This window comes from Fundulus heteroclitus, chromosome 1 (genome assembly GCF_011125445.2).
Source record: "Fundulus heteroclitus isolate FHET01 chromosome 1, MU-UCD_Fhet_4.1, whole genome shotgun sequence".
NCBI classification, from domain to species: domain Eukaryota; kingdom Metazoa; phylum Chordata; class Actinopteri; order Cyprinodontiformes; family Fundulidae; genus Fundulus; species Fundulus heteroclitus.
Window position 1 is genome coordinate 13,446,366 of NC_046361.1, and position 24,595 is coordinate 13,470,960.

The 24,595-nt window shown below is 37.3% G+C and overlaps 1 protein-coding gene across 1 annotated transcript; it reads right to left on the reverse strand.

Moving 5' to 3' along the window:
* Positions 1–267: 267 nt before the first annotated feature.
* LOC105924138 lies at positions 268–24,330 on the reverse strand. The gene is made up of 18 exons (XM_036135425.1): positions 24,207–24,330; positions 23,919–24,014; positions 23,632–23,727; positions 23,343–23,438; positions 23,070–23,165; positions 22,765–22,872; positions 22,499–22,594; positions 22,212–22,307; positions 21,926–22,021; positions 21,100–21,192; positions 17,270–17,316; positions 16,182–16,802; positions 15,337–16,053; positions 6,645–8,421; positions 4,503–4,679; positions 2,733–2,909; positions 2,311–2,357; positions 268–1,918 (listed from the first exon to the last, which is right to left on the reverse strand). Exons 1-18 carry the CDS (start codon positions 24,260–24,262, stop codon positions 1,395–1,397), a joined length of 5,016 nt encoding a protein of 1,671 aa, XP_035991318.1. The 5' UTR covers positions 24,263–24,330; the 3' UTR covers positions 268–1,394.
* Positions 24,331–24,595: the final 265 nt, after the last annotated feature.

Sequence of the window (24,595 nt, forward strand, 5' to 3'; positions counted from 1 at the left end):
TTGAATTTCAAGACCAATTAGAACCAAATCCTCCCTTGGTGAATATTGTTCCATGGCATCCACTTTTTGCCCCAGTGTGGCTATTTTTCGTCTTTTTCAATCACCAGAGCTTTTAGTGATTTTGCATTTCACTAAACCAATGAGGCTTTTTTTTTTTTTTTTTTTACTGTTCATGTAATGTTCATTTTGCTAAGGGAACCGTTTTAAATACTGAAATGTTCTATTACTTTGATTTGTCGTTTGATTCACAATGAAAAAAACAATTAAAAAATTCTCAAATGATCCATTTTAATTCCAGGTTGTAAGGCAATAAAACATGAAAAATGCCAAGGGGTAGAATGCTTTTGCTATACAATTGTATACATTGCATATGTGTTTACATTTACAAGCCTGAATTAAAATCTTATTACTATAGAGACAAACACAAAAAGAAATCAAATTGTTTAATCATGATATTATTTTAATTGTAAAGCTCTTCTATAAAAACACCATATCATTAATTAATATTAAATTATATTAAAAAAACTTGCGTAACAATGTATACTAAAAATGTCAAGGAAAATATGTTTTTAAAGACATGTTTTCTTAGAAAAAGGGGTAAAAACATACATACTCTATATTAGTTTTATGAATCAGAAAATCTGTTTTTCATTATCGACATAATAAAATACAGAAAAAAGGTAAAATTTGAAACATTTTAAAAGTTAAAAAAAATAGTGAAAAGAAACACTAGTTTGTATTTGTTAAAGCTGAAAATGTGCATGGAGATGTAATAAAAACTAGTCAGTAGCCTTTCATATTATTGATTTAAAGTAAAACACAGAAGCTTGTTTTAACAGTATTTGTAAAATAGCATAATCTACTGCAGTGTAATGTATTGTTTTGATGCTGCAGGAAAGGTTAGTGCTAACTTAACTTCCAATAAAGTTTGAACTTGAGCTCAACAGTTTGCAGCCCTAGCAGGAAACCTAACCTTCATCTAGCTTAAGGTTACATTGGGTTTTTATAATGCCTAAACATCTTTTAAATAAGAACAGCAGCCTTTTTCTCATTACTCCAAAACAGTTTTACACAATCGGATCTTTGCATCCACTTGCCTACTGCTCAGTGGCAGTCTGCATTTCCATCAATGTGTTCAATATAAATTGAAAGGTCTAAGTGGTCAGGTACTTTCAGGCTTTTAAATCTAAAAACTGTAGCCTAAATAATTTTTTTACAAAGTCATTATTTGAAATAGCACTCAATGTATATCATGTCTTCTGTCCAATGACTGCTGCTGGGACTCAATTTGTTTAAGGAATGAGCAGAAGATAAGGGAATGCAGGCATATCAATTCAAAGCCCATTTTATCCCACGCTTACACTGTTTCAAACATGTGTCCATCACTGTTGAATTTAAAGGTCACACAACCTTACAGAGCCTTTCTGAAGCCAGAATGCTGGGAAAACTTCTGCTGTGAATTTTGCATTGAAGGTGTGAATCAGGCTCCGTTTCTCTGATGATACACTGTAGTAACTCAGAGTTCCTCCTTCCCAGTCCAGAAACACACCTATTTTTTGGCAAGGAGGAAGTTTGATTTTTTCTTTTGTCTTTTCATGCATGGCAAAGTATCCAGTCTTGGAGCAGAGCAGACTCCAGGACCTATCATTGCATCCCAGGCCACCACTGCTGTCCCAGGTCCTACCCACATCTTCATATGCCACAGCAATCCCCACATAGCCTTTCCATTCCACTTCCCAGTAACAAAGCTGCTTCAGGCCTTCTTCACAGAATACCTGGGTCCTCTTGAATGTTTTGTCACTTTTTGCTCGTGTGACCGCCTCCTCCACGTTAACTACAGTTTTTGCTTTTTTGTTTTCTTCAGTCAGAACAAGCCGTCTGCTTGCAGTGTTTTCATCAAGCCTAAGATCTGCGCCGTCTGAAATACGAAAGCAACATGTTTCTGTGTATTTTGGTTTAATTAAAGAGCAAAGGAGTCATACAGAGTCAAACAAAAATATACAAGATTTGTGAAAACTGAAGAAAACACTGACAGTCTTAGAATGTGTACTGCATTTACCTAAACATAGTAAAACTATATAATACAATAATAAAAAAACAGTAATATTTTCAGAATTGGCTTATTCAATCCTTATTGATGTTCTGAGCCACATTATAAAAATCCTAGTGGCACATCATTAATATCATTATTATTATCTATTGGCTACCCCCTAGTTAGGCAATGAGGAAATTCTAACCTTTATTGTCAGAGAACCATGTTTCAGCTTTTAATAAAAAATAAAGAAATGTTGGAAAAAGAAAACAACTTACATTTATTCCAACCAGGCTTTATCCGAAGTGCCCCTCCATGGTCAAAGCTGTACACAAGACAGATTATAAATACAGATTTAATCATTTTATTTTGGAAAACATAAAACATTCTTCACATGTTATTTCATTACTATTTTTTTATCAGAAAGATCATGAGTAAGTGAAGGAGCTGAAAAGGGTAGATCTGCAAAAATGCATCTTTTTTATCTTTATTAGGACACAATGCAGGTATTAAGCTTAATTCACCAGATCCTGAACTAATAATATTTATCTACAATTTTAAGCCAAGTCGAGCAATAGAAGTAAATACCTGATTTCTGTTAAAAATGTTCTATTCAGGCATGATTCCTTTTATTCTACATTAAGCTGTATTTCTATAAAGGTATAAATTGAACAAAGTATTTTCTGATTTATTAACTCACCACACTTTCTCAAGCTTCTTGTCTGGATTCTCAACGATTGCAGAGAGAGCCTTAATCCCATTATCTCCAGGGTGATTGTAACTCAGATCCAAGTGTTTGAGAGAGGAGATTCTGTTAGACTCAATAGCTTTGGCCAGAGAAAAGCAGCCTTTCTCTGTCACCTGACAACCTGCCAGCCTACACAATCACACAATCAATTTTTCATTATAAGTGTAGCTCAGCAAAGTTAGAATGTTCAATATGTTTTCAATATGTTTTCATCACTCAGTTCAGAAAGTCAAATTCATATATTGTATAGATTTATTACTCATAGAATGAAACATTTAAAGGCCTTAGTTCTTGTAATTCGGATGATTATGGTTTACGAATAATGAACAAAATTGTTCATTATTCGATCATTGTCTCAGAAAATTGGAATATTGTATAAGATAAATGAAAGGTAGTTCAAACAGAATTGTTAGGCTTTTGAAAAGTATGTTCATTTGTATGCACTCTGTTGGGTGTCCTTTAGCATTAATTACTGCAAGAATGTGGCACTGCTGAGGATGGAAGGCCAGGTTGCTTTCATGGTGTCCTTCAGGGCATCTTCATTGTTAGGTTTGGTTTCTCTCGTCTTCTTAACAAAACCTCATGGATTCTCAATGGGCCCCAGTAAGAGTCTTTTGACATTGTCTGTGGTTGTATAGTGGCCTGACACAAGGAATATGACATACGTAGTGCAAACTGCCACTTGATGTGCTGACTCCAGCCTCGGTCCACTCCCTCTGAAGCTCCCCGAAAGTTTTGATGGGATTTTCTTTGACAATCCTCTCAAGGCCACAGCTTGTTGATGCAGTAATTTGTGCAAAAGGAGGCCCAAAGTATTGAGCTCACAGCTGTGAACATACTTTTTGCAAGCTTGGAATTTGTGTTTGAAAAGTCTTTTTTAATATCTTAAGTAGTATTCTAATTTTCTGGGACCTTGTCTTTGCATTATCTGTAAGCCATAATGATCAAAATTATAAGCAATAAAAACATATTTCTGACCAAATTATTAAAAATATTCATACCATTCTAATGTTTTGAACTGCAATTTTACCTTTTAATCGTTGTGCTGTATTAAAACTGTATTAATAAAGCCTCTTTCTGTCACAATCTCCCGGTGTTTGTGTATTGATTTTATTTTGTGCATGCGTAATCTCTACTTCTTTCTAGTTTATTATCCTTAAGTTTTATATTTTAGTTCTTACTTTTGTGGACAAATTTGTGGATTTTAGTTCATTCATTGCTGATTAGGGTCTTGGTTCATTCCTGTTTATTGGGTTATTTCCCATGTTGTCCCTGCCTGCTCTTGTCAATCATTCTTCCTCTTCCTCTGCACTCCTTGTTCTCACCTGTTGCTCATTTCTCATCCGATTACCTTTAGCTGTGCTATGCCTTAATTTTCTCCTCACCTTCCTGTGTATTTAAACTATGTGGAATCTTCACTCAATCTTCACTGGTTTCTTTCGCTTTCATGGTCAGCAAAAGTCTTTCAGTCTTTCTTGAGACATTTTAAATTATTTTGACATGGGTTGATCATCTCTCAATTTAAATGATATTCCGAGCACAGTCCCTGACAACATTCATTGGAATATTTCATTATATGTTAAGCCACTTAACTCAAAAAGACTGTGAAGACTTAAAGTAGAAAGGCCTTATCTCTTGGAACAAACTAATTGACAAAATGATTGATTCAAATGCAGTGATACATTTTGTACTTTTTCTTAAAGAAAGCTAAACCAAACTTACTTGAGGATTTCAAGTTTACAGTTTATATTTTTAAGCCCATCAGCGATGTGCATCACTCCAGCATCCAACAGATCGTTATGACTCAGGTCCAACTCTGAGAGATTTGAGGATTGATAGCTGAGCACTGAGGACGTCAGACTTCGACAAGATTCTTCAGAAAGCTCACACCAGCTCAGCCTGTAAAAAGATCCATAATCAACCCCAGCAGAACATCTGTGATCTAGAAAAAGAATTAAATTGTAATTTATCTAAACCACATGCAATTCTCATCTAAAACGATGAAGAAGCATCACAGAAAAGGAATAAAGTCCCCCTTCATTAGATTCATTCAACTGAAGTAATAATTTTTGGACCAATAGAAGAGAGATCAAACGTTAGCTCACAACTTCAGCTGCTTCAGCTAGAAACCACTGATCAGGCCCGAAATCTGGGCGTAGTGATGGACTCAGACCTGAACCTCCAAAAGCACCTAAAGACAGTTACAAGGTCAGCTTTCTGTCACCTGAAAAACATTTCCAGGATTAAAGGACTAATGTCTCAGCAGGATCTGGAAAAACACTTCCATGCATCAAATTGATTACTGCAAAGGTGTTTTCACAGGCCTGCAAAAAAAAGTGGACCAGACAGCTGCATCCGGAACGATGCTGCCAGTGTCCTCACTAATACTAAGAAAGTAGAGCACATCACCCCAGTTCTAAAGTGCTTACACTGGCTCCCTGTATCTCAGAGAATAGACTTTAAATACTTCTGTTAGTCTATAAATCCCTGAATGGCTTAGTACCTAAATACATCACAGACTTGTTATCAGTGTATCAACCATCCAGACCACTCAGGTCTTCTGGCTCCAGCCTACTCTGCATACCTAGAACCAGAACTAAACACGGAGAAGCAGCATTTAGTTCCTATGCTCCGCTTATCTGGAACAAACTTCCAGTAAACTGTAAAAGTGCTGAAAGCCTGAGTTCCTTTAAATCAACATTAAAAACACATTTGTTTAGGATTGCCTTTGACTGTTCTAGTTAAACTGTTTTTACTGAAACATTATTAGTTCAACTTTGTAGTCCAACTGTGTTTAATGTTTGCTTTTAGTTTCTATGCGATGAAACAGGGGATGTAAAGATTCGGAATATGGGAGTTACCAGCCATATTTGCAGGCTGATGCTATTTTGCTAAAATGATATATTAAATGCTGCACTCTGTTTTGGGAACCCTGGGAACTCTCATATGATTGGCTCAGGAACCAGGAAGTAAACATTGGCTACACTTTGAACTTAAGTAGTTCAGGACCAAACCCTTTTGGTTTGAAAGGGGAAAAAAATTGAGAAAGACGTCAGTGAGAAAAGAACTGATTGTTTTCAGTGAATGTTACATCCATCCCAGGTGACAAATGAGAATGAATTAGGCTAATTTTACAGTAGATATCTTACTCATAGCTCGTTTAAAAGAAAGTGTTCAAGAATGAACTGGATCTGGAAAATCTTACTGTCCCTTATGACCTTCAAAGAAGGGGTTCAAAAGAAGCTCTGAAATTTCATTGTTTTTATTTACAGTGTTACAACCTGGCTAAACACTGTAACAAGTGGGCAGACATGACACCAAATAAACCCTTCTGAAGGATTTAGATATTTTAACGAGTACATGAACCTAAGCAGGTTATGATCCGTGTATACCACGATGTTAGCGCTACTACTTAAGTAATTATCAAAATGCTTTAATTAAAGCAAATGCTTTCTTCACAATCATGGAGTAATTCAACTGATGCCTACTGAATTTTGAAAATGGCTAACCAGCCTACAAGTGCCCAGATCATCAGACTACAAAAGAAGAGCTCCAGCACCCAAGTGGCTTGCATCCATATGGAGCTGGAAAAAGCGCTGGAGACGTGGTGCAGTCAAGGAACAGCAAAGAGGAGCCTTTTCTATAAATAAGCGCAGATTCAATTGCTCACTTTTTCTTTGTCATATTAATAGTGGATACAATGTTCTTCAGGTGATGACAGATGATCACAAAGAACTTCCATCTTTTAATAAAGTATATCTTAGCACTACTGGACTTCATATTAGAAAAGTATCAGAAGGAAAGTAATATTTAATGTGCCTTGAATGAAAATAATAACTTACACAGTTTTTGTAAAGTACTTACAAAGTAGTTCTTGAGACTCTGACCACTGGCAGCATTTCCAGAAGAACCTTCTCTGATTTCTGGTACTCCTTAAGATCAAACACTTCAAGCTTCTCATCTGATGTCAGCAGCACAAAAGTCAAAGCTGACCACTGTGAATTTGAGAAATTTTCAAAAGGTTTTGTTTCTGACTGAAGGTAAGTTTTTATTTCTTGAACCAGAGAGTGGTCATCCAGCTCATTAAGACAGTAGAAAAGATTAATTTTTTTTTCTGGGTCACTGTTGTTCCCTCTGATCTTTGTTTTTATGTACTCCGCTGTTTCTTTTTTAGTGTCTTCATTATATTCAGTCATTTTGAAAAGCTTGTGAAGAAGATCCTGATTAGTTTTCAGAGAGAGACCCAGTAGGAAGCGGAGAAACATGTCCCAGTCCCCATTTTTATTCTTAAAAGCCTTGTCCACTGCTTTCTTGTAGATCTCTGAGGCAGTTAGTTCTGAGGTTGCTGAGGAAGGTTCAATGAACACATTTTCCCTTTTGTTACTAAATGAGTAGAAGACATGGAGGGCTGCCAGGTACTCTTGAATGCTTAGATGGACGAAGCAAAACAACTTCTGCTGGTACAGGCCGTGGTCTTCTCGTTTGATCTCAGTGAACAACCCTGAGAAAACTGCAGCTTTAGTTGCATCAATTCCACAATTGCTCAGGTCTTCTTCAGTGAAGAGAAGGGTTTTATCCTCTAGTCCCTTAAAGGCAAGTTTCCCCAAAGATAGAATTGTTTCGTCATTGCTTTTATCCCCACATGATTGAATTCTAGAGCTTGACTGACCATCATATTTTGCTTTTGTCTGTCTGCGCTGGAGCAGAAGGAAATGTGTATACATGTCAGTAAGAGTTTTTGGTAGTCCTTCATCTTGTTGTCTGTTAACAAAGTCCTCCAAGACCCTTGATGTAATCCAACAGAAAACAGGGATTTGACACATTATGTAAAGACTTCTTGATTTCTTCACATGTGACAGGATTTTTTTACCCATCTCCTCATCACTGAATCTCTTCATGAAATACTTTTCCTTTTGCTCGTCATTAAATCCTCTTACCTCAGTCATTCGATCAACTTTACCTGGGGGAATGTTGTTCGATGCTGCAGGTCGGGAGGTGACCCAGACTTGAGCTTTTGAAAGCAGATTTCCCAGGATAAGATTTGACAGCAGAACATTTACTGAGGTTGGTGTTTTGACATCTTCCCAGTAATTTGTTTCGCTGAAGTCAAGATCCAGACGACATTCATCATAACCATCCAGAACAATCAGAATCTCGTATTTGTCATAGTCAGTTATTTCAGAGGTTTTCATCGCTGGATAGAACTGATGAATCAGATCTTCTAAACTGTGTTCTTTCCCCGTTCTCAGATTCAGCTCTCGGAAAGCAAGTGGAAAAATGAAAAAAATGTTTTCTGCTGCTTTGCCCTCTGCCCAGTCAAGAATGTACTTCATTGAGGCAAAGGTCTTTCCTATACCTGCCACTCCAGTGGTAAGCACAGTTTTAACATTTTGATTACCAGTGTCAGGTTTGAAAATGTCACAGTATTTGATAATTGTTTCTTCCTTTACTATTTTGAACTTTGCATCCTGAACCTCCATGGCTTCATTTTGAGCTCCTTCCCCCTCTATGATGTAAAGGTCAGTGAAGACCTCATTGAGAAGAGCTGAGGTCTTCTGCCTATCAATCCCTTCAGAAACACGGGTAAATTGATCTTTTAGTTGAATCTTGAGATGTTTATGACTTCTTAGATCAGGTTTTTCTGAAAATAATAAAAACAAAAAGAATACAGATTAAAATAATTTTCACTTACATTTCTTTTGGATATTGTTTTGTAAAAATATAAAAACAAATTAAACACAATAAAAGTCTATCAAATAAAAATTTGTAGCGGTTACTGTGTGACAAGGATATATGTTACAAAATATAAAATTGTGCTTGTTTTTTCTAAAATTGCACTTAAAACACTGTTTTAAGATTATATATTTATTGAGCATGTATTTCTTTCTTTAATTATATATTTATTTTTGATTATGTCAGAGTTCGTCCTCCCTATATGGGTGCTCTTCAAAACATGAGTTGAGTTTGGTTAATGTGCAGTTATTACTTTAAGGCCTGACTGCACATGTGGGCCTTCATGCCATATAAAACAGATCAAAGAATCTAGCTTTTCTTTGCTGGGAATAGGAATTCACGGTTTATTTTAGTACTTATTGTTGATTGTGCCAAACCTGCTATTTTGAAAGTTGTGTTTTATTCAATTAATTTATCAAAAGTGTAATGATCCTGGCACTGGAGCTGTCCATTCTCTCTATCAGCAGCTATTCATTCTTCACCCCTCTGTAATTAACCTTTACTGGCTCCACCTGTTTCCAGCTGCATAAAGGCCCAGTCAGTTTCAGCCTCCAGTGCCAGATTGTCTTGAGCTTCACAATAAGAACCTTCCAGCATTTTTTGACTAAGCCTGTTTGTTATCCGACTCCGACCTGTTACCTGTTATGTGAGCCTGCCTGTTCCCAGCCTGTGTCTGTCTGCCTGGTCCCCCGTCTCCTGGAATCCCTACCCTTGGACTGCCTTCTTGTGTACCGGATTTGGATTTGGACCTGGACCCCCCCGCTCGGATTCTCCTCTCCCTGTGCTTCGTTTGGATTGCTGGATTCCCCGTTACCGGACCTTGATTGCCCTTGGACAAACCCCTCTCGGAAAGCCCCATTCGGACTCACTGCCTTCCAGACGCTCAACGGCCCCAGCCTTGCTCACCTGCGGACGGGTCCAGCTCTCAGAGAAGCGTTTCCGAATTGCCCGGCTCTCCTTATTATAATGTTAGTTACTCTGCAAGGTTTTCATCATTCTGTCATAGTTTGAGTTCTGTTTTTAGTTTAGGTACTGTTGGTGTTTGATATCTGTCATTGTTTTCAGTATTATTTCTGTGCAGTTCATTTGTTTTCTCAGTTCTGTTGGGATCTCGGTACTGATGTTGGCTCTGATTACTTACTCCACACACCTGCTCATCTCCACCCCTGCTGCAATTAGTTCTAACATGCTCCACCTGTATCTACCACTACTTAACCAGCTCCCAGACCCAACATCAGTGCCAGATCCTCTCATGAGCTTACTTGGTGAGTTGTATCCAGTGGGTTTTTTCCCTATCTGTTGATCCTGACCTTATTTTGCTTTGTGGATTCTGAGACAGCTGATTCTTTACCTGTTTTACCCTGCTTGTTGGATTACCTGCTTGTTTTTGTCTTGACCGGACTTGTGTTTTGGATTTTCTGAGTTTTTGCCTTTCCAGGACCTGTGTTTTTGGATTCCCTGAGTTTTTCTTTGTTCCTGCCTGTTTTTGGGTTCAGCTCTCATGTACTGACTGGAACTGTTTTTTGAGCCTGTCTATCCCTTTTTCTGCCAGTCTGAGGTTAATAAATCCTCCTTTCATCCACTCCTGTTGTCGGTCTGAATTCTGGGTCCATCTGTCCCCGTTCATTACACATTCACCTGTTGTGCTGAGCCTTAACCATTGCCTCTACCTCCAGGAGGTTCCCCAACGAGCGTGAGCCGCAAACCCTGAGAGGCGACGCCTGCGTCTCCTGTTTTTAAATAAACTTTATAAGAACGTCACTGACCTGTTGTGGTGAATCTTGGGTCCAGCTTCCGGTTCATTACAAAAAGTCTGAGATGACAAGAGGATGACTGGATGTAAATGCAACATAAGTCATGGTCTAGCAGTGGGTAAAGTCTGTTTTTTATTCTGTTTATTGTTTATCCCTAGATCCTCTTGTTTATTGCCTTTTTAGTTTTCTGTTATTAGTTAGGTCTAATATTAATTTAGTTGTTCTGTTAAATACGTTTTACGTTTGTCTTCCTTTAATTCACATCCTGTCAACATTAGGTTTCAGACATTCTTGATTATTAGATTCAGCTTCTGTTTTAGATTACTTCTGTTATTAGATCTGTCCCTTGATCCTCATTTGTGTTTCTGTTAGATCTGGTTTTGTTACGTTGTGTCTTATTATTTCTGTAGTTCTGTGATTTATGTTCTTTCTTATGGAGAAAATACACTGTGAGCATAATGTAAGCAGCATGGCTTACAGGCATGTCTTTAAAATAATCAATTTACCCTGCAAAGTACGCTCCACAGCTGCGTGTTTCTGTGCAGAGAAGAACTTTTAACACACAGAAAGAGCACCAATTAGAAGACGCACCATGGCTTTCCTTCTGCTAGTGAGTGCTAGAAAGATAGAGTGCTCAACAACAGAGCATCAACAACAAGGTGACTTCTACCACTTTGTGGCCGAACTGAGACTCAATTATCATTTTGGAATACTTTCAAAAGAGAACTTTGACACAAGATGTTGTATTCCCATTCATTCCCTGGCAAACAGTAGTGTATATGCAGTGCAATTGTATTAATTCTTGATACATGTAATCAAGTCTGATTAGTTGCCCTGGAAATTAACTCTTAAGGTGCGTGGCAGCCCGAGTGATAGATTTACATGTTTTGGGCTTGAAACACAGGCAGCAACATTGCTCCCTCTCCATTAATTTTCAATGGAACGTATAAGATGAAGATACAGTCACTTGCCCTCCTCCAGCCAAGCGACTGGCAAAATTTGTGCATGTCAAATGTTGAGCTCTTATACATGACTTATACGTCTTATATGTTGAGCTCTTATACGTATAAGAGCTCAACGTTGTGGAGCCCATTGTCCCTACGCACAGGTGTAACACAGGAACGATGTGACGCAAAGTGAGGCAACTGACGCATACCTAGCAATACCTAGCAATACCTTTTGTATCTAGTAATACAAAAGGCGTGATTTTGGTGATTAAAGCGAAGCCAGAGCGACAAAACACTTGCGATGGATGTGAAGAGACAGAGGCTGGAGTTGAAAAATCGAAACTTTTGTGTATTGTCACGACAATCAAACAGGAACTGGATGTGGCTGTGACTTGGGGTGAAGGACTACAGCAGAGACAAAGCAGTTTTCATTCAATATGAAAGACAAGCTGATAGTGGCGGTCTGCGGTCAGCTTAAATTTTATGTCTCAACCAATTATTACTACCGAGACAAGTCCAGAAAGGACCAAGCCTGGAGAAGAGTAAGTGAGGAAACTGGAGAGGCAATTAAGTGAAAGGGTCACTAGATAATGCCATTGTACTGCTGTACTTCTGGCTTGTTACCTGCTGTGCAACTGCCTGTACGACAAGGAACAGCCTTTCTTTATTCCATCCTTAAAGGAGTGCCGATCTAAAGCAGCTGGTGCTGAAAACCCCAACTGTCAAACCAGCCTGGACATCCTGAAGCTTGAACCACACACTTACATACTCTCAGTCCGCTTCTGTCATAGTTGGAACAGCAATAGGTCTAACATCAAGGAAGGTCTTCTCTTTTTTCTGCTGTAACAGCTGTCAGGTGCTGGTAAAGTTGACTGTACACAAAGGTGGTCCTGATTTTGAGTTTGGCTCCCCTTTCTACATTTTTATCTTGGATGGAGGTAAGGTACAAAAATTAACCCCCTAACTGGTGCACGCAAAATTCCGAAAACTCCAAAAAAAAAAAGGCAAAGAGGCAAAAGTTTGGTGTTTCTGTGAAGGTAACACTTTAAATGTTTAAACTTAGAAGTCCAGAATGGTGTTTTTAGTTGCTGAAGTTGGAATATGCACAAACTGTTAATCTTTTTGCTCTTTTTTTCTTGTTTTCATTGTCGACATTCAACTGCAGGCTGATGCAAGGATATTCTAGCTGAAAAATAAGGGAGCCAAAAGAGTCTTTTGTGTGACAGGTTTAAATTTGAATGCAATATAATAAAGAATTACTATTCTAGACCTGTTTTGCTGTAGGTATGTCTAGGCGACCCACCAAAACTTCCCTGATAAGTAATCAGAAAAATAACATTGTCACTACTGTGATTAACTCCACCGCTTCTTCTGTTGCTATTTGGGTCTTCCCAGAAGCTTTACACATATTTCCTGGGGAAAATGTACATCAATTGCACACAATAATGTTCCAAGAGCTCAGCAACTGGATGAGATTTACACATGGTGTTGCTATGGCGTTGTAAGTGTCCGTGCCCCACAAACCATACATCAACATGACGGTAATTTCACTGGCTGCAATACCACATGTCGCAAGGAGCGTCTAAACTAACTGGTCCGAGCAATGTAAGTTGAAACAAGAGGAGGGAGGGTTTTGAGAAGAAATGGGCTATGGTGAATAACATTCATTCTGAAGAAACTGTGGATCAACACAGCTGGTCAAAAGAGATGTTAATCAAAGAAGGAGGGCCTATATGACCATCTTGAAACAAGAATTTTCAAAATAGAAGGAAATACATGACTTTGAAGTAAAAAATATATTCCGATGGAAGTCGGGCCATACAATTCTTTACTTTCTGCTTCTGAGGAACTATGAATACCCTAGTAATTGTTAGGTTTTTATTCAGTTTTAAATAAAATAGATTTGAGCGCAATATCTGTTTCTAAACATAAGGGTAGCGGTGTAGATCTTTACTTAATGTATGTTAATTGGCACCTTTAACACATTTTAGACGCAAATTTCTGGACTTTTCTGAGACAGGATAGATTACTAGACTCTAGTTGTGAAGGGTTTAATCAGAAGCATTTGAATATAACAGATTTGAAAAGGATTACTGGACACTTGGAGCTTTTTTTAGGATGCTGATACACATTGTCAATCAGAAACGTCTGTTTTTTTCTTAAGGTGCATTCACATCAAACACGATTTCGTCGACAAAAACAACACTTTTCCACGCTGATGCTCACCTGACATCGCCGGCACTTCGCACAGCAGGTGACAAGGCAGAAATACAGCAGTGCAATGGCGCTATCTAGCGACGCTTTCACTTACCTGCCATTCCAGTCTCCTCACTCACTGCGGTCAGCTTGAATTGTATGTCACAACCAATTATTACTACAGAGACAAGTCCAGAAAGGACCAAGCCTGGAGAAGAGTAAGTGAGGAAACTGGAGAGGCAATTAAGTGAAAGCGTCACTAGATAACGCCATTGTACTGCTGTACTTCTGGCTTGTTACCTGCTGTAATCATACAACTCAGGCCAACCGCCACTATCAGCATGTCTACCATATTGAACGAAAACAGCTTCTTTTCCGCTTCAGTCATTCACCACACATCACAGTCACATCTAGTTTTTGATTGTTTTTTGCAACGCGACAAGACACAAAAGTTCAGATTTTTCAACTCCATCCATTTTCGCTTTGCATCCATTGCAGGTGTAGTGTCGCTCTGGCTTCGCTTTAATCACCAAAATCATGCCGCTTGCATTGCTAGAAATGCACCTGTTGCCGTGCTTTGCATCTCATGGTGTTGCATCACTCCTGTGTTGCACCTGTACAAAGGGATAACATGTTAAGCTATCGCTTGGGCCACCAGATTCGTGTTCAGTGTGAACACACCTTCAGGCTTTTAATCAGCTTTATTTAACATAGTTTTGAGGTCTTATTTGTTGTTTCTCTAATCCATTGTGGAGCAGAATCTGTATTGTGTTTTTGTGTGTCCATCTTTGTTTTGAGCTGTTTCTGTTTCTCTGTTATAGTTTGCACTTTCTCCCACAGTCCAAAAACATGACTGTTAGGTTAATTGGTTTCTCTAAATTGTCCTTAGGTGTGAGTGTGTGCGTGAATGGTTGTTTGTCCTGCTTGTCTCTGTGTTGCCCTGCGACAGACTGGCGACCTGTCCAGGGTGTACCCTGCCTCTTGTCCAGTGAACGCTGGAGATAGGCACCATCAACCCCCGCAACTCCATGAGGGATTAAGCAGGTCAGAAAATGGACAGATGGATGGATGTTATAGTTTGTCTGTAGGGAGTAGCTATAGTGTTATAATATATGTAATTAATGACATTAGTATTCACTATCAGGCAGCTCTCTCTTCTCTGGTGAGTAGTGGTCTAAATGGTAAATGATAAATGGACTAAACTTATATAGCGCTTTTACAGTCATTGACCACTCAAAGCGCTGTACACTAGAGCCACATTCACCCAATTGCACACACATTTATACACCGGTACGCAGCTCGGTAGGCAACTTGGAGTTAAGTGCCTTGCCCAGGGGCACATTGACATGTGACAAGGGGAAGTCTGAATCTAACCCACAACCTTCCGATTACGAAACGACTACTCAACCCATCAAGCCACAGTCGCCCTAGTCGGGCAAGAGGTTAGAGCAATGTGCTTGCACTCTGAGAAGGCTGCAAATACCCAGTTTGATCCCTCAGACTACCACTATAGCTCCCTGAGCAAGACCTTGTATTCTGCCCACTCCTACTTAAGGGATGGGTTAAATGCAACAGACAAATTGTTTGAATTCAGAATTGCAATGAAAGTAAAAAGTTCTTAATCTTCAGTTTTTACAATTTAGTTCAAGTGTTGGTTTCTGAGTTGATTTTTACATCCAGAAATCAGAGCATCACATAGAAATTTCCTTTGGATATTATGTGTGTAATATACATAGCTTTTGGAATTGGAATGATTCTCTAATCAAACTGATTTTGAAAAGTTACAAAGCAAATTCATTTCTGAACGTTAATATAATTTGATGTAGTTGTAAATAAAACTGGTGGTAGTTTTGCTAAAGACAATTGAAATTAAAAAACACATTTGAGTTCAATCTAATTGTAAGCCAGTGCATCTGCAGATCTTACCTCGTATTTCTGTTATCCTGTCAACACAGTCATCAGGGAGATTCTCAGCAGCTGAAGGCTGGGAGGTTATCCAAACTTTGGCCTTTGGAAGCAGGTTTCCTTCGATGAGGTTTACAAGTAACACATCTACTGTGGTTGGTTCTCTGACATCAGTCAAATTTCTATTGCAACCAAACTTTAAAGAATGCTGATAATTATCAAGTCCATCCAAAAGAAACAAAATGTTTAACTCGGAATAGTCAGAGATGATGAAATCTTTGGTTTCCTTGTAGAAATGGTTGAGAAGCCCTAACAAACTGATGGATTTCTTTTTTACAAAGCTGAGCTCTGAGAAGTCAAGTGCAAACAAAAGTTCAACATCTTTAGTCTTGCCAGAGATGGTATCTTTAAACCAGGGGGAAAATGGCAGTGACTTATCATTTTTAGCCCAGTCGTTTATACATTTTTGCATGTGAAAAGATTTTCCTATGCCAGCTTCTCCAATAGTCAGCACCATTCTAGGTTTCTTTACTTTCCCATCTTTGAAGATCTCAGAAAGCACATTCACTTTTTCAAACTTTTTGTTACTTTCTTCTACTTCAGAGCCATTTTCTCTTCTAATGATGTGTTCAGTGTTTTTCTGGTTAGGATGACTGACTTCATCTTTGTTGTCAAAGACTGCATACAGGAATCTTTCTTTCAGTCTTGATTCTAACTTCTTCAATCGCTCAGAAGTTTCTAACAAAACAGAGAAGAGTAATAAAAATAGTATTATGAAATCATATACCTCCTGGTTAAATACAACAAAAAATCCTACTTTGTAAACAAGTAATACTAAGTATAGCTTATTAAACAGATATTCATACCTTGACATTGAACAGTTTTCTGGATATATTCAGAAGGGATCTTGTCAACTCCTTTTGGTCGAGAAATTATCCAAAGATGAGCATTAGGAAGCAAGTTTCCTTTGATCAGATTTGTTAGCAGCACATCCATTGAAGCAGGTTCCTTCAAGTCTTTCAGTTCCTTGCTGTTTTTAAAGTCAAGGGGAAGTCTGCATTTTTCCAGGTCATCAAGAATAAAACATATTTTATCCTTGTCTTCGATGGAGACTACTAATTTTTTTTTACTGAAAAAGTCCTTAAGTAGAGACTTCATACTTGTTTCTTTATCATTCTGTTTATTCAGTTCAGTGAAAGAAAGGGACACTAAGAACATTATGTCCTTGTTTGAGTTTCCATTTGCCCAGTCGATCATGAACATTGTTCTTTGGAATGTTTTACCAATACCAGGGACTCCTGTCATGAGCACTGTTCGCATGGGTTTGGAGGTATCATTTTGGGAAAATAATTGTTTGTACGTGACTGTGTCCTTTTTCCCATTTTCATCAAACTTCACCATCTCACAGAGTTCTGGCTCATCTTTATATTGATGCAGCTCCTTAAGGATAACTTTCCTTAGCTTGTTTTTACCCTTGGCATTTGTTCCTGTCAATTCAAAAATAAATGAAATACAGACAGCATATGTTGAAAAAAATGACAGCAAAGTATCCATATTTCTTCTTATCAAGTTTAACTTAGCTAAACAGAGATAAGATACACTGAGCATCCACCCAATAAAGTAATATGTTTACCTGTTGGAAATTTTTGTCTTGAAAAATCAATTATTGTCAAATGCAGTAGCGATATGACTTGGGAAACAATTGGTAAAAGTATCACAAGAGTTATGAGTCTTTACCACTTTATTTAATAAAGAAAACCCAACTTGGTCTTTACTCTCTCATGGACATTCTACTCCATGCAACACTTTAAAATGAAAAAAAAACTATACAAATAAAAAATCTAATTGGAAACTGACAGTTTAATCTGTTTAAAATACTTACTTCATAGTACACCCAATGGACAATTAATTGTTTTAAGTACTTTAATCTTTTGTGATATAAAGTCATGCTCACCTTTATTAGCTGTCCTGGCTTTTTTAGATTGAGTTTCATTAGGAACACTGCAGGCACAGAAAAAGCATAAACTGTTTTGGTTCACATTTATTGAGACAAATATATATGGAGAGATAATGGACTCATAATATGTCGTTGTGTGTGTAATACTGGATTGGTAACCTGTGTAAACCTGGTTGTGTGTAGCTTTGGGTACTTGTATTTTTGAAGCATGATTTGTAAACCATAAAACACATTTTGTGTGTAAATTTGGGTACTTGCAAATTTCTGCTCAAATCCACAAACAAATACTAAAAAACTATGAATACAAAATATGCACACGCACAGTCACAAATTACACACACAAGTGTGTATATGTTTGCACAAATTTTCTAATATACACATAAAAACATACCCCTATGCCTAAATCATTTTACAACAGCAAGAGAGGCTTTGAGACTCATTTCATGCGTCAGATTTGTGCGTGCATGGTGCGTTTAAATACTGTTGGAAAGCTGAGCCATCTAATTTTTCTTCAGGGTCTAATGTTATCTGCCTCTTGCTGAAGCGGCAAATATATTTTTGGGTGGAAAAAGGATATCTTAGCTATTCTTCTTTATAAGATAGGCCTATATGTACTTTGTTATATTCATCTTAGGTGGAAAAATATACATAAATACAATGCAATCTGGAAAAACAGCAATGTATATCTGAATAGTTTTACACCTGACTGCAAGCATGACACTGCTGTTGTGTTCTTTGTTTTGTTGTAACAACTTAAACATGTTGGAAAAGGTGCTGTGTCATGTACACACAGTCACACTAAAGGCAGTTTGTGCAAATATATACACACTTGTGTGTGTAACTTCTGATTGTGTGCGTGCCTATATCTTTTATTATTTTTTTTTGTATATGTGTGTGGATTTGAGCAGACATTTGCAAGTACCCAAAGTTACTCACAAGATGTGTTTTATTATTTACAAATCCTGCTTTACACATACAATTACCCAAAGTTATACACAAACAGGTTTATACAAGTTACAAATCCAGTATTACACATACAAAGATGTTCTGAGTCCATTTTCTCTCCATAAAGATGTTTAGTGATCATTCTTAAGGGAAAATACTGGACAATAAAATAATGTGACATATTTCCAGCTCTCCATTCCTCAAGATGTATCATTAGTTGAGTGAAATACTGTTTAGTCTGTTCATACTCTTTTTACTGTTACCAGGGTTGAAATCATAACCTGACTCTCGCCAGATGTATGTCGCTCCGCCTAGCTTCACTCACATACATCTGGGATCTCTCCCATAGAGAGTGATTTCTCCAACCAATTTTATTGTCTAGCCAATAAGGACGCAGGGCTGGAGTTTCATAGATGTGACGTAGTGGAGAAGCGACCGTGAAAAAAAAACAATGTCGGCTCGCTTTGAGGAAGCAAGCGTTAACATTGATGCTGCTATTTCTTCCGTGTTGTCCAATCTACCTAATATTGTTTCATTAAAAGAACATCAGAGAATGGCTCTGAAGGCTTTCGTTGGTGGAAACGATGTTTTCGCCCTTCTCCCGACCGGATTTGGCAAGTTTTGTTTTCCGGGGCTGAATTGGGACATTTTGTCTGGATAAGTTTCAGTTGGATACAGCTTTGGTTCTGGAGTTGATATGGAAGTACAAAGTGATCCTCTAATTTTTAGGATCTTCTCAGTAAAGAAGTTAGCAAATTCATTGCAGGCCCTGGTGGAGTGGAGTTCGGAAGCCACAGATACAGGAGAATTTGTTAATCTTTCGACTGTAGCAAATAAGGCATGAGCATTATTCATGTTTTTCTCAGAGAAGAAAGATTCTCTTGCATTTTTCAATTGTAAGTTATATCTGTAAAGTCTCTCTTTATAGATGTCATAGTGAACCTGAAGTCTGTTCTTTCTCCACTTGCGTTCAGCTTTTCGACACTCCCTTTTTTCACTTCTAACTGGGACATCTTACGATGTCCCTTTGGCTAAATGAGTCACTGGTAATTATGCTTTCAAAGGTAACAGAAAAGTGATCGGATAGGGCAACATCAGTTACATTGACCTTAGGAATCTTTAGACCTTTAGTGATAATCAAGTCTAAAATATGTCCCTGTTTGTTTGTCGGCTGTTTAACATGCTGAGTTAAACCAAAGTTTCTAAGTGTGTCACACAGTTCTTTTGCACCTCTGTCTTCAAGGTTGTCAACGTGAAAGTTGAAGTGTCCAACAATAATTAAACAGTCATAATCAACGCATATCACAGACAGCAGGTCACTAAAATTATTAAAAAAGTTTGATGTGGACTTAGGAGGCCTGTAAACATTGAGAAACATAGTTCGTACCGGGCTCTTTACCTGGAGAGCCAAATGTTCAAAAGAGTCTAATTTTCCCAAAAACACTTTGTTACACTTTAGTGAATCATTAAACAATGTTGCCACTCCTCCACCTTTCCTTTGCTGTCTGCTCTCACAAGGAAAATTGTAATTGGGAGGAGTTGACTCCAACAGAATGACTGCTTCATTAGATTCATGTAACCATGTTTCTGTTAAAAACATAACATCAAGATTCTTGTCAATAATGAAGTCATTAGTTAAAAGGGATTTTCCTGACAGAGATCTAATGTTTAATAAACCCAGTTTATATGACTTAGTGGTTGATGATGTCTCTGTGGCAGGTTGCATCTGACAGTTTATGACTTTCAAGTATTTCTTCCTGTTTATCCTTTTGTTTTTCTTTTTTCTGCCACGCATCATCACAGATATTCCATAATCTCCGGCAAAAGGCCCAAGCTGATGCTGGAAACTGCCATGTCTGATAAATGTGCAGCCAGGGCCCGGTGTTTATGACAGAGAAGTTATCTGAAAGTCCTGAGGACAGGCATGTTCCATGATACGTAGAGGAGGATCTGGGGCTCTGCGGCCTTTGGAAAATGCGAATTTAGTCACAGAGCTGCTGTTGTTAGAATCGCTATGTGGAGAGGATGTCAACTGTAGGCAAATCTTAAATACTTTGTTCATGTTGCGAGAAAATTCCAGAAAAGGAACTTCTGGGCTTTGTGAAAAAGAAGGTGAGGTGGGTACAGTCTGGACCGGTGTTCGTGATGATGGAGGTTCTTGGTCCTCTCTTTGTCTTGCTGAGATCTGGGATGAATCCTCCTGTAGTTCTGACGTAGCCTCTTTCTGTGTCATCTTTCTGGCCATCTTTATCTTGGCTTGTTCGGGCTGTACTCGGCTTATCATTTGTTTTGGCACTGGTTGAGCTTTGTTTTGGGACAAAGCTGATGGTGCATGGTTCACAGAATAGAAGATGTTTGAAATCAGCTGTTTTGCACCTGACCTATTTAGAGAGAAACCATCTCTGTTGAACAGATGTCTCCTTTCCGATGTTAAAGTTGTCTATGAAGGTTACAGTTGTTTGTTTGCATGTTTTTTCAAGCCATTTGTTTAGCATCCGAACTCTGGAAAAATCTCATCTCTACAATTAACGAGCACGTGAGGGCCGCTGAGAATTACCTTAACATTAAGGCCATCAACTAAGTTCAACAGACGAATGTAATCCTCTTTCAGTACTGATTTTCTTATCCAGGTGACGTCGCCCAGGGCTTCAGCTTGTATTATGAGTTTTTCCAGGGCCGGGCGTTCTTTCAAGATCCTTGGAAGGATGTCTGATACATCAGACACCAGGCCATAGTTCAAAGGGTTATAAATCAACACCTCTGTGTTTTTCTTGTTACAGAAATGTTTAATCCCACTTACAGATCAATTGCATAATATCAGGGTCCTTGGCCCTGTGGCATGTCTTTTCTCTAGTAGCTTAGAGCGAATATTGTTGACATACCTTTGATAGTTGTAGAGATCATCCTGGTTCACATCTTGGAGCGGAGTGAATCTGTTTTGCAACAGAATTCCAGCATTTCCAGCAGGTTTACTCCTATCATTTGTTGTGAGAAAATATGATATTGAATGATTTGCTGTCCTTTTTGTATATGTCTCTGCAGGTGTAGAAGCAGACTGAGGATTTTATCTACTCTCTTTTTTGCTTTTATCTAAATTTTCTTTCTTTCTTTCTTTCTTTCTTTCTTTCTTTTTTTCTTTCTTTTTTTCTTTCTTTCTTTCTATATAACCTTTCCGTTTCTGTGTCCATTGAACTTAAAGTGATCCCAAAACAATATCTAATAAAGTCTTTTGCATATATATCGAGCAGAGGATAATAGCGAAAGCAAGAATGCTCCATTTGTGTAAGTAAATCTGTTGGGTTCTCTTTGACGTTAAGGCAGCTAGTCTTAATGCTACACTACCAAACTGGACACATAAAACAACAAGACAAAGAGCAGTGCATATTTCCTATGAAAACTATATTTTGGTTATGTTATTATTAATTAGGTATACCTGAAAACACTACTTTGATGTTACGTTTTTACTTCGTCCCACTGGCACTTTCTATGCTCATTGAATAAAGGATTGGTCTTTGATGCTAAGATGAGCTTTAAAACAAATTACGAAATGCATAATTGCTTAATCTGTAAAACTACAATTGTGTGAAAAATCTAATGTTGCCAGATATATCACATGACTATTTCATTTATGAAGTTTGAAGTTTCTCTGTTGGATATTTGTTTAAGTAAAGAACTAATCTGTGCGGGAAATTTTATCAAATGTCTTACCCCACAGCTTCATCACTGAAGTCTAAAGGTTCACCCTTTGACATGTCACTTTTCATGCTTGGTGAATGAACGCTCGGTCTTTGATGCTGAGATGAGCTTTAAAACAAATTTCAAATTACATAATCATTTGCAATATCATTTCTAACTTCAACTGCATTAAATAGGTTGGGTTGCCAGATATATAACATCACTGATTCACTTGTGAAGTTTAGGATTCTCCATTGGATAGTTTTTGTTTTTTTATTAAAGAACTAATTTGTGCAGGACATTTCATCAAATGTCTTACCTCACAGCTTCATCACTGAAGTCTAAAGGTTCACCCTTTGACATGTCACTTTTCATGCTTGGTGTATAAACGCTTGGTATTTGATGCTGAGATGAGCTTTAACACATATTATAAAAAATATAATCATTTGCAATATAATTTCTAAAACTACAATTTCATGAAATAGATTGGGGTGCCAGATATGTAACATAACTGATTCACTTATGAAGTTTAGGATTCTCCATTGCATAGTTTTTCATTATTATTAAATAACTTATTTGTGCAGGACATTTTATGAAATGTCTTACCCCACAGATTCATCACTGAAGTCTAAAGGTTCACCCTTTGACATGTCACTTTTCATGCTTGGTGAATGTACGATTGGTCTTTCATGATGAGATGAGCTTTAAACACAAAATACAAAAACATTTATTTGATTATTTCTAACACTCCAATAGCATGAAATAGGTAAAGTTGCCCAATAAATCATACTACTGTATCACTAATGACGTTTAGAGTTTCTCTATTGCATACTTTGTTTGAGTGAAGAACTAATTTGTACAGGAAATTTTACCAAATGTCTTGCCGCACAATTTCATCACTGAAGTCTAATGGTTCATCCTCTGATATTTCCCTTTTCATGCTTGGTGAATAAACGCTTGGTCTTTGATGTTGAGATGAGCTTTAACACAAATTATAAAAAAATATATTTAGCAATATAATTTCTAAAACTACAACTTCATGAAATAGATTGGGTTGCCAGATATGTAACATAACTGATTCACTTATGAAGTTTAGGATTCTACATAGGATATATTTTATTATTATTATTATTATTAGAGAACTAATTTGTGCATGTCATTTTATCAAATGTCTTACCCCACAGCTTCATCACTGAAGTCTAAAGGTTCACCCTTTGACATGTCACTTTTCATGCTTGGTGAATGTAAGATTGGTCTTTCGTGCTGAGATGAGCTTTAAACACAGAATACAAAATCATTTATTTCAATATTTCTAACACTCCAATGGCATGAAATAGGTAAGGTTGCCTATTATACTACTGTATCACTTATGACTTTTAGAGTTTTTCTATTGCATAGTTTATTTGAGTGAAGAACTCATTTGTACAGAACATTTTATCAAATGTCTTACCCCACAGCTTCATCACTGAAGTCTAATAGTTCATCCTCTGATATTTTACTGTCCATGTTTGGTGAATGAACGCTCTGTCTTTGATGTTGAGATGAGCTTTAACACAAATTATAAAAAATATAACAATTTGCAATATAATTTCTAAAACTACAACTTCATGAAATAGGTTGGGTTGCCAGATATATAACATCACTGATTCACTTATGAAGTTTAGGATTCTCCATTGGATAGTTTTTGTGTTTTTTATTAAAGAACTAATTTGTGCAGGACATTACATCAAATGTCTTACCTCACAGCTTCAACACTGAAGTCTAAAGGTTCACCCTTTGACATGTCACTTTTCATGCTTGGTGAATGCACAATTGGTCTTTCATGCTGAGATGAGCTTTAAACACAAAATACAAAAACATTGATTTGATTGGTTCTAACAATCAAATTGCATGAAATAGGTAAAGTTGCCCGTTGTATGATGTAAAGTTACATCATACAACTGTATCAATAATGACATTTAGTTTTTGTATTGGATAGTTTGAGTGAAGAACTCATTTGTAGAGGAAACTTTACCAAATGTCTTACCCCACAGCTTCATCAATGAAGTCTAATGGTTCTTCCTCTGATATTTCACTGTCCATGTTTGGTAAATGAACACTTGGTCTTTGATGCTGAGATGAGCTTTAAAACAAATTTCAAATTACATAATCATTTGCGATATCATTTCTAACTTCAACTGCATGAAATAGGTTGGGTTGCCAGATATATAACATCACTGATTCACTTGTGAAGTTTAGGATTCTCCATTGGATAGTTTTTTGTTTTTTTTATTAAAGAACTAATTTGTGCAGGACATTTCATCAAATGTCTTACCTCACAGCTTCATTACTGAAGTCTAAAGGTTCACCCTTTGACATGTCACTTTTCATGCTTGGTGTATAAACGCTTGGTATTTGATGCTGAGATGAGCTTTAACACATATTATAAAAAATATAATCATTTGCAATATAATTTCTAAAACTACAACTTCATGAAATAGATTGGGTTGCCATATATGTAACATAACTGATTCACTTATGAAGTTTAAGATACTCCATTGAATATTTTTTATTATTATTATTAAAGAAATAATTTGTGCAGGACATTTTACTAAATGTCTTATCCCACAGCTTCATCACTGAAGTCTAATGGTTCACCCGTTGACATGTCACTTTTCATGCTTGGTGAGTTAACGCTTGGTCTTTCATGATGAGATGAGCTTT

Coding starts and splice junctions, on each gene's coding strand:
- LOC105924138 (XM_036135425.1), bottom strand. CDS start 24,262: ATGAAAAGTGACATGTCAAAGGGTGAACCTTTAGACTTCAGTAATGAA. Junction 24,015..24,206: donor TTCAGTAATGAAGCTGTGAG/GTAAGACATTTG, acceptor TTTGTTTTAAAG/CTCATCTCAGCATCAAAGAC. Junction 16,803..17,269: donor AGCCAGGACAGCTAATAAAG/GTGAGCATGACT, acceptor TTGAATTGACAG/GAACAAATGCCAAGGGTAAA.